The 11,393-nt window shown below is 38.5% G+C and overlaps 1 protein-coding gene across 1 annotated transcript in view; it reads right to left on the bottom strand.

Annotated features, from left to right (window-relative positions):
* Positions 1-1,431: 1,431 nt before the first annotated feature.
* Positions 1,432-11,393, bottom strand: part of LOC122803316 (proteoglycan 3-like) — a 257,685-nt gene continuing 247,723 nt past the window's right edge. Inside the window, exon 6 of the mRNA XM_044072882.1 lies at positions 1,432-2,005. Within this exon, the coding sequence (XP_043928817.1) occupies positions 1,941-2,005 (65 nt within the window). The 3' untranslated portion in view covers positions 1,432-1,940. The remainder of the gene's footprint in view (positions 2,006-11,393) is intronic.

Raw genomic sequence — 11,393 nt, 5'->3', positions numbered from 1 at the left:
GTTGATACCTAGCAATCTCCTATAATCCTATGATCCTATGACTGATATGATTGACTGACTGAGATCCTCAGTAATTTACCAGAAAATTAAAAATTTTTATTAGGGACATGGCAAAAATCTGAGACAAAATCAGGGACCATTGAGATATATGTTTATATGTAATATGTAATTTCTTGACTTGTTTCCTAAATATTATTTGGCGTTCTGGAATACAAAGTTTATTTTTGTGGTTCCTAAAATGCCTGGAAGACAGTAACTGCCAATAAAATGGTTAGCTATCTCACAGGCTTCTGTCGTATAAGTACTGCAGCAGGTCCGAAATATATTCTTGGTTCAGCTGGATGACCGTACCCGTTTCCCAGTGTCACCACAGGACAGAACCAGTACCATGCAGTGATTAGTGTGAGACCACAGGACAGAACCAGTGCCATGCAGTGCTTAGTGTAAGAGATTGCATCCATGTTGCTATAAGGGCCCCATCTGGATGATAGGGGAGCAGTACCAGAGCAGAACTGTCAATGTATGATGCCAGGAGGTACATCCCAAAAGAGTCACTGAATGTTTAACTCTCCATTTGTATCTTAAAATCAACAAAGAGGATTATGACTGGGTCTCCAATTATAAGTAGGCTGTACTGGATTCGAGGCATGGATGCCAAGAAATTCACAAGAAGAGCAAAGCTCAAGAGCTGGTTGACATCAGTGTTAGGATTACATAACAACTTGGCTTAACATCAGAGAGATCCAATTATAATTCTTTGTAGTGTATGAAGATTTATCTGCTGCCATATACTACAGTTGCTGTAGCAATGAGCATTTTATACATTTAAAAGCATTTACCACTGCCACACAGACAGCAGCCATCACAGAAGGGTAAAGAAAAGCTGTTAAACATTTCCTTTAGACTTTTTTTCTTTTCCTTTTTAAGGATGAAAAAAAGAAAAGAAACAGTCTGAATTAAGAGTCTGACAGCTTTCTGCCATTGGCAGCTGTTAATGTTGCAGTGCAGGAGCACAGCTAAACACTGATGAGGGGTGTTTAACAGAAGCTTGTTAAGCACCTTTCTGGCATCAGACAAGTGTTTAATAAGCCTGCATTTTCCCTGCATTTGGAGTGTAATTGGGGTGCTTTGTGCCCTATAATTGCATTTTTCACTGCTCATTGTACACAGCTTCTATATAATTCATGTGCATAACACCAATTTGTTTTACCTGTGCTATATTTGGTTGTAAACTGTATTACATATAGAGAATTTCACCATGGTATTCTGCTGAAATGTGGTTAACACCCCAGTCCAACCATTCCAGTTAACAAATGGATATAAATAGACATGTACCTACATACACGTATGCATACAACCATAAATAAAATACAATAACACATATTTAGGTATGCAAAGAAGAATTTAAATGACACAATTTTGCTAGCATGATAAAATGTTTTATTATTTCCTATCAATTTCGACGCAAGAATCTTTTAAAGAATGTTGTAATGTTAAATGTTGTTATGTATCAATCACTCTTTATTACAGAATAATGAAAATATCTATAGCACATAACATCGTCAAAATGTGCAAAACAAAGCAAGCAATCAGCAAAATCACTGACCTCATAAGAAATCCTTTCTTCTGAGACAGAAAAAGAGACCATTAACAACAATCATGAATGTCATCACTTTTAAGAAGCTGGTTTGTTTTTGGTTCATAAATTCCTTGAATCAATCTCTAATTGTTTAAGACAGACAACAAACTAATAACAAACTTTGCTCTTCCAAGTTAAGTACACACCAGCCCTTCTTTAATTACAATGTGAGAAATATCATTTACAGCAAAATGGATCAGATCCTCTGAGCTGCAGTCAGCTACCCCAGCGTTAGCAATAATAAATCAAGCATGTGATACAAAGCAGAGACAGATGCAGATTATCTTGATTCACTCATTCCTCACACAATTTCACAGACAAAAGGTCTGACCGTGGAGCAGTCCACATCACGCCAGTATCCTGGATCTAAAATGGGAGAAAAACAAAGATTTCTGAAGTCAGAAAGAGAGAAAAATATTTACTTAAGTGCAAATAACTAAACAAAAATTCAAATGTGTGTGATATGTGTGTGTGTGTGTGTGTGTGTGTGTGTGTGTGTGTGTGTGTGTGTGTGTGTGTGTGTGTGTGTGTGTGTGTGTGGGTGTGTGTATCTCTCTTTGTCTCTGTATATCAAAGTATATCAGTGTGCATGTATGTATACATATCTGTGCGTAAGTATATACATCTGGATATATGTTTACATGTGTTTTTATGTATATATATATATATATATATATATATATATATATATATATATATATATGTGTATATATATTTATATGTGGGTGTATGTGTATCAATATTCCAGCTACAAGTTTTCCCTTAGTAGCATGTGTGTGATCACCTAGTAGTACTACTCTTAGATCTTCCACCCTTTACACTCTTAGCTCTCTCTGGCTTCTCTCCCTCAGATTCTGACAAATATGGATGGACAATATCCTATGGTTTCTCCTGTCAGGCTAGTTGATTTGGGCATCCTGAGATAGCGTAGCAACTGCCTCATGTACACAGACAAATCTCTACTTCTACCACCTAGGAACACAATTTGTGAGAGATGCATTTACATTAAGAACCTGGAGTTAATGCTCTCTCCCTCACAAGCCAGTATATCTAGTACTGAGAAGGTTGTCAATATGAACACCATACTTCAAACACCACCCACTCCTACACAACATGCACCCACATATGTGGAGGTCCTCAACAAAAACATACCCAAACAAAAGAGATCTCCAGGGCAAATACACACATGAACTCCACTGCCCACCACACCACACATCACACATAGCCACACACCTCTGTCTCACAGCCAATAAGGCCTAAACATAAACCCAACATATTAGCCATAGGAGACTCCATTGTGAGACACATAGATGTGCCCCTCACTAGGCTGGATAAGGAAAAAGTCATGGTTAGTTGTCTGTCAGGTGCCAGAATCCACTATATCACCCATGCTCCCAAGTCTCTCAACAACAGGTACCTTTATGAGTCTGTCATAGTCCATGTTGGCGCAAATGACTTGAGACATACCTCCCTGGACTATATGAAGAGATACATGATCGAGCTCACTGAATATGTGTTCCAGGTAGGTATGTTCCCAGACTTAAGCAGCATTCTACCATCACCCAGAATGATGCCGCAATGCAAACAGATAATGATTGACTTTAACAATAGATTTCGTTTCTGGTGTCATTCAAAGGGGATCCCATATGTGACAGCCTGGGAAGACATGATTGACAGACCATGATGCTTTGCCAGAAATGGCCTGCACCTGTCTGCCTTGGGCTTCAGGCTCCTGGCAAAGGCTCTTGCCTACCCTATAGTGCCATGAGGTCAAAACTACCAACATGAAAATTTCATCAAAATGCAAATTAAAGGTCATGCTGTTAAATGCCAGGAGTCGAAACATGAAACTGCACTCATTGCAAGCATTCTTAACCCTGGAAGATACTGACATTTGTGCAGTCACTGAAACCTGGTTCAAAGCTGTGGAGAGTACCCCAGCCACACCAGGTTACTCATCCTATCATACAGTCAGACCCCAAACCATGGGCAGCAAAGCAAAAGGAGATGTAGTTGCAATATATATAAAAGACATACAAATCTCCAGGCTGGTCAAACAGTACGACACTCAGGAGGCACTAAAAAATTGACAGGGCCCTTATTCAAATAATAGCTAGCTACAGGCACCCTAGTTTGACTCATGATACCCACGCCACCTAGCTGGACCTCTTTGAATCTTTCAAGATTCAACCCTTTACCCTAATCCTGGGTGACTTTAACTATCTAAACATAGATTGGAAGAACTACTCATGCCAAAACACAAATGTCCAGAGATTCCTTGATTTTGTCAATGCAAATGCCTTGGACCAGCTGGTTGACACCCCCACAACAGGTGAAAATATCTTGGACTTGGTATTAACCAACATGAGTAACCACTGCAGCATCCCTACAGTGTCATCCTCCCTGGTAAGATCTGACTACAAAACGGTCACATTCGAAGTCACCATCTTCCCTGACCCCCCACCCCAGTTAGGGTCAAACAAAAAATCTTCTCCAAAGCTGATAAGAACCTCCCAAGGGAAGTTATAAACAGCTTCACAGCCCCCTCCCCCGCCATAGGAACTAGCACGTATGTCCAAACCTAAAGCAAAGTACCATACGTGCATTTATATAGCTGCATGGAATCAGGAATACCCAAAAGGACAAAATCCTCCTCCTCAAGGAAGAGCAAACCTATCTGGTAGACATCTGCAATAAATAAACTCTATAACAAAAGGAATAAAATTGCTGCCCAGGACCAAGAGGGAGCAGGTGCCTAAATGGAAGCAATCTCTCCTTAGCCTGAACAAGCAAATAAGAGCACTAGTGAAATCCTCCAAAGCAAACTTCGAGTCCATATTGGCCACATCTACTAAAGACAATCACAAGGCTTTCTTCAGATATGTCCACAATCTCAAGGGAAGCACCCAGATCTGCTCAGAACTGCTAGTCAAGGACACCACATATACAAATGCTATAGATATAGCCAACCTGCTGGCAGACGGGTTCAGTGAAAACGTCACCCCTCTGCCTCCTGTCAGTAAATCAGGACATACTCAGCACCTGCCCCCCTCCCAAGTCATCACTGCCCTCTCAAAGGGAAAAAATACAGCCTTTATGGGACCCGATAACATCCCAGGCTGCATCCTACATGAACTCAGGCTAGAACTTGCAGCACCATTAGGGACCCAATTCAACCAAAGCCTGAGTACCGGCTTCATCCTAGCCAACTGGAGGACAGCTGCTGTCATCCCTTTGCACAAAGATAGAGCATCCACTGATCCAAGAAATTATAGACCCATCAGCTTAACTAGCCTGATCTGCAAGGCTATGGAGAGAATTATCATGGAGCTCAGTAACAAGGACATTGGCAACCTCCAAACAATCTATCCCACAGAGTTTGGTTTCATCAAGGGGAGATCATGCTTGTTAAATTTGGTCAACGACTCTGAGGCAGTTAACAAAGTCATGAATGAAGGGAAGATGGTGCACACTGCCTACCTTGACCTGACCAAAGCCTTTGACACTATTCCCCACTCAGGCATAATAGATAAACTCTCTCAACTAGGCATCAATCCATATGTTACCAGATGGGTAGCAAACTGGCTCACTGATAGAGCCCACCTAATCAAAATAGAGGAAGCCACCTCAAGCAGTCAACCTGTAATGAGTAGTGTAACCCAGGGATCGCTCTTGGGCCTTTGTTATTTAGGATATACTTTTCTGAAGTACAGGCCTAAACCAGTAGGCTATGGTTGACCAAGTTTGCAGATGACTGCAAGCTGGGTGCTGTCATCAATTCCACTAGTGATGTGGACATCCTCCAAGAGGGTCTCACCCAAACAAATGACTTGTGCCAGAAACATGGCCTCAAACTGAATGCCAAAAAATGCATCATCATCCCCTTTGGGGAGAGTGATGTCCCCACAAATTATCACATTAACAACAAGGTCCTAAGCATGCAACCAGTCGTGAAGGACTTGGGCACTCAGGTTGATAGCAAACTGACTTTTGACCACCATATTGCCTCAGTTGTACGGAAAGCTTTTTACATGGTCCACCTCATTAGTAAGGGTATCTCATCCAGGGACAAGGTAGCCATAACATCCCTATCATCTTCCCTTATTTCGACCCATTATTGAGTACAATACCCCTTTCAGCATGTACCTCACAAAGCACATGAAGCAGCTGGAGAGACCACAGAGGTTCTTCACCAGGAGAATCCAGGGCCTAAAACATCTACCCTACACAGATAGGCTAAATGCCCTTTCCCTCTACTCAGTCTCCTACAGACTTCTCAGAGGTGACCTCTGTCTGGCATACAAAGCAATCTTAGACCCACCTTGATGGGACTGCTGGTTATGCACAAGTCAGGCTCCACTCGAATAACCCACATGCACGACCTCAACCTGGTCTGTGACATCAATAGGACTTGTTGGCAGGAGAGATTTGTGTCCCAGAGACCCCCCTTCTGTGAAATAGACTCCCTCTCCACGTCAAGGAGAGTACCTCATTAACCCTTTTTAAGCGCAACCTGGATATCTGGATGGGGAACAGAGCATACACCCCTGGGATTCTACCTGGACAGGGGCATCAGGTGCTGACTTGTTGGAACAGGGGCTAAATACATAGTTAGGCTTGTAAGGGCCTCAGGGCCAATAGCCTAGTGAATTTCTATGATCTTATGATCCTATGTATATGCATGTATTTTGTCTTTCAGTGCATTCTATGACTGTGATGGACTGACGTCCTTCCAGTATTAGATCTTTGCTTTCTATCACTGAGTGCTAAGATAACCTCATATCCCCCTGAATCCATGAACAGCACAACGTGGGTATCAAAGAATTAAAATTTAGGCTTATGTCTGTAACGAACTCTGGTTATAATATTTTTGGCATTTTGAGCTAATAAGATTGCAGTTATGCTTTGAGGACTTGTCCAGTTTACCCAGACAGGATTTATACAGTTATTACTGTGCAGGTAATGTTAGAAGAACTGTTTTACTTGCAGCTCAGGTAAGCCGAATTTAAAAAAAAAAAATTTTGTTTATTTATAATACACATAAAGCATTTAACAGAATCTTGTAGGATTATATCAAACCAAAACTCAGGATTACGACGAGGCAACCAGGCCTTTGGCTGAAAAATTCAAACAGCATATATTCTTCAAACAGAAGGATTTATCCAAGTAACAAGTCCGGTCTGTGTAAAATTCACAACTCACAGTTCATTTATTTGAGTGACATAAAAACGGTAAGCACTTTCGCTAGATAGCTGCCTCAGACCTTCAAGAACAAACACACTTTTCCTTTCCTTATATACTACCTTCAACTATTTCAAAATGTGTCATTACCAATCAGAACACTTCTAACATAGTCATGTGCCTAATTTAAATATTTATACAAAAATGCAAAAATAAAAGCAAAGGTAATAATGCAGAAGTAAAATGATAAAAGTATAGCAATAACTTGCTCAATATAAAATGTATAAAAGTTATACAGCACAAATATGACGCATATAACATGCACTAATTTATACAGAAATAAAATAATAAATGCACTGCAACAGCTTGCTCAAAACACAATTCAAGAATGTAATTCAAGAACACAATTCAAGAATATAGTTCAAAATATATAGGGGTTATACAGCACGGTTATAACACATATAACCTGCACTGATTTATAATATAGCCATAATACAAGCATAGACGTCAGAAATCAAATAATTTGAGTTTCTGACTTCACTTTTTCATCTTCCTATTCTTTAGGTAAGGTTTAATAGAGGCTCTGTCATTGAGTCCTCTTCCTTTGTCTGGTCTAAAGGTATTATCCATCGTGCCTCTCTATTTTCAGTAAAATTTCTGATGTCACCTTCTCTAATACTTGGTACAATAACCTCTATAACTTTGAATTTAAATGTATGTGTCTCCCTTTCTTGCATAACATGTTTGGACAGAGCATTATGCTCACTTTTAGTACGAATATTATAAAGATGTTCCCTTATACTTAAAATCTACCTATATCTTTAAAAACTCTGTTGGTTTTACCAACATAGAATGAGTGGCAACATTGGCAATCTGCTAAGTAGACCACATGAGATGTCAAGCAAGTAGCTGCTGAAGTAAATGTGAATTCTTGACCTGTATCTGGATGTACAGATTTATTACTGGTATTAATATATGAACAAAAATTACATTTACCACAGGGCTGAGTACTGTATTCTTTATCTTTATGTGTTTCTGCATTTTTTTCCATGACAAAGCAGTCTTTTTTAAATTCTTCTTATTTTTATAAAAGAAACTGGGTTTTGTGCCTAGCAGACTATTTATATCAGAGTCCACTGTAAGTATGGACCAATTTTTCATAAACACTTCCCTCAGCTCTTTGTTATCACATGTATAAAACAAATAAATTTTCAATTGTTTATTTACTGAGGTATTGACAGACTCTACAGTGTTTTTCTGTTGCGGTCCATAGTATGGTTAGGCCCTACTATCCCTAAGACTAATGACATCAATTAAATTTCTCTTGATTTCATTGGTGTGATAGCCCCTCTTTGTCAACCTTTTTTCTAAGCCAACAATTTCATTCTTGAAGCCTTCTTCTGTGGGGTTCAGCCTTGAGGCTCTCATCCCTTGTCCTTTTATTAAGTTTCTAAAGACATAGTTTGGGTGCATACTTTGTCTAGATAATAAAGAATTCCTATGACAGGGTTTTCTAAATACCCCTGTATTTATAGAACCATTATGTAGTCTCTCTACATATAGATCAAGGTATTCCGCTCTTTTACTAGATGAGGCCATAGTAAATCTTAGACATTCAGTTAAGGTGTTAATCTGATTCTTAAAAATTAGTAACTGTGCCTGAGTTCCTGTCCAAATTAGGAAGAGGTCGTCCACAAAATGATGGTAAAACATAACATATTGCATATACATATAATTCTTAAAAAGGACAGTGTGTTCCCAGTGTGCTAAAAACATGTTGGCATAGCTATTGGCACATGACGTGCCCATAGCTACGCCATCACACTGGACATACATGTCCCCATCATAGGTGAAGCTGTTATTCTCGAGTATAATCTCGAGGAAATGACATATAAGATCTATTTGTATCAAACTATAGTCACTATTCATAACCAGATATTCATGTATATATTGTATGCCAAACTCATTTGGTATGATAGTAAATAGTGATTGGACGTCTAATGTGACAAAGATGGTTTCTCCTTGAATTCTCTCTAAATTCGTATTCTCATATAAATCAATGAGAAATTGTTTAGTGTCTCTTAAAACTATTTTATTTTTATCAGTGACTGGGCGTAGATGTTTTTCTACAAACAAAGAGAGTAGCTCTGTAGCCCATCCTGCACCTGCCACTATAGGTCTCATTGGAGGTTTTTTTGCTATGTTTGTGTACTTTAGGTAAGCCCTGTATTATTGGGATCAAAGGATTCTCTACTCTTAAATATTTATAAATTTCTCCATTAATAACACCACTTCTTAAATTATCCAGTAAAGTGGCAGAAATAGAGTCCATCACTTGATGAACATAATCTATAGGCACTAAGTTGTAAAACTTTTCATCACAACATTTCTCTCATGAGTGCAATATATTGTTTTGTGTCTAAAATGACAATTGGACCGCCTTTATCAGCCGGCCTGATAGTGATTTCTGAGTTACTTTGTAGCCTTTTGAGTGCTTCTCTCTCTCTGTAATTCAGATTGTTCTTATTTTTAATTGCTTTTGATTTCTTTTTATTACCATAGAACTTGTATAGTTCTTCTTCTGTTAACTTAAAGTATGCATCCACCAAAGGGTGGTTGTTAGGGACATATGTACTCAGTATTTTGAACATCATCCTATGCTCATTAGAGTCACTTCCAAAACCTAAATGCAGCATAACATTTCTGCAAAATATTTTTAAATCTAAAATGGTGTCAGCTAAGGTACTATCATGACTTGGAATGAAATTTAAACCTTTTCCAAGGACATTAATCTCATCAGCAGTTAATTTATAGCTGGAGATGTTCCAAATCAATGACTATCCATTCTGCCCCACATTTTCTTGATTGTTTGGTTGGCATTCCTGTCTCCAGAAAATTTCCTTTTCTGGCTGCCTTGGCTCATCGACCTGGGCTTCCTCATACCTCTGTCTGCATTGATAGGCAAGGGAAAATTCACATTTACTTCAGCAGCTACTTGCTTGACATCTCACGTGGTCTACTTAGCAGATTGCCAATGTTGCCACTCATTCTATGTTGGTAAAACCAACCGAGTTTTTAAAGATCATATAAGGGAACATCTTTATAATATTCATACTAAAAGTGAGCATAATGCTCTGTCCAAACATGTTATGCAAGAAGGGGAGACACATAAATTTAAATTCAGAGTTATAGAGGTTATTGTACCAAGTATTAGAGAAGGTGACATCAGACATTTTACTGAAAATAGAGCGTCACAATGGATAATAGCCTTTAGAGTAAACAAAGGAAGAGGACTCAATGAAAGAGCCTCTATTAAACCTTACCTAAAGAATAGAAAGATGAAGAAGTGAAGTCAGAAACTCAAATTATTTGATTTCTGACTTCCATGCTTGTATTATGGCTATATTATAAATCAGTGCAGGTTATATGTGTTATAACCGTGCTGTATAACCCCTATATATTTTGAACTATATTGTTGAATTGTGTTCTTGAATTGTATTCTTTTATTGTGTTTTGAGCAAGCTGTTGCTGTGCATTTATTATTTTATTTCTATATAAATTAGTGCATGTTATATGCGTCATATTTGTGCTCTATAACTTTTATACATTTTATATTGAGCAAGTTGTTGCTATGCTTTTATCATTTTACTTCTGCAATTTTACCTTTGCTTTTATTTTTGCATTTTTGTATAAATATTTAAATTAGGCACATGACCATGTAAGAAGTGTTCTGATTGGTAATAACACATTTTGAAATAGTTGAAGGCAGTATATAAGGAAAGGAAAGGTGTGTTTGTTCTTGAAGGTCTGAGGCAGCTATCTAGCGAAAGTGCTTACCGTTTTTATGTCACTCAAATAAATGAACTGTGAGTTGTGACTTTTACACAGACCGGACTTGTTACTTGGATAAATCCTTCTGTTTGAAGAATATATGCTGTTTGAATTTTTCAGCCAAAGGCCTGGTTGCCTCGTCGTAATCCTGAGTCTTGGTTTGATTTTCTTGCTGAATTTTATCAACGAGGCATTTACCCCGTGGAGTATAGTCCATTTTGTTGTTTGCTACTACTTGTAGGATTCTAGTTTACTTTTCTAAAACAAATAATTTAACTCTGAATTTCTTGCTGTGACTTCTCTTTATAAAAGGTCTACAGGTTGGGTTTAAATCATATTTTCATTGTTCATTCCTTTGCTTCAAACAAAATAAAGGAGTTTTCTATCCCTTCAAGGTTTACTCTGTTGTTTGTATCACTGACTCACAAAACATGACTAACATAGTTGTAGGACATACTGAAAAGAAATTGTATCTGTTTGAAGATGATCCTGGAGATTCATTTAAGGCCCTAGCATGAGCCGTTTGGCTTGCATTAGAAAGGCCTTTTCAGTGTGACATGCCCAAACACAATTCAGGAACATGATGACCGTGATGAGGTAGACCTCATTACTGGCGAATTTGCATGTTTCCTGAATTGACAGAACTATGACACTGTTCAGATCATGGGTGATCTGCATGTTATGGAAGTACCTTACTGCTCATGTAGGCACTCTCTCTCACACACAAGACATGTATGAACAT

Source organism: Protopterus annectens, chromosome 5.part1, assembly GCF_019279795.1.
Source record: "Protopterus annectens isolate FY-2018-M chromosome 5.part1, PAN1.0, whole genome shotgun sequence".
Classification (NCBI taxonomy): Eukaryota; Metazoa; Chordata; order Ceratodontiformes; family Protopteridae; genus Protopterus; species Protopterus annectens.
This window is presented reverse-complemented; position numbering and strand designations above follow the sequence as displayed.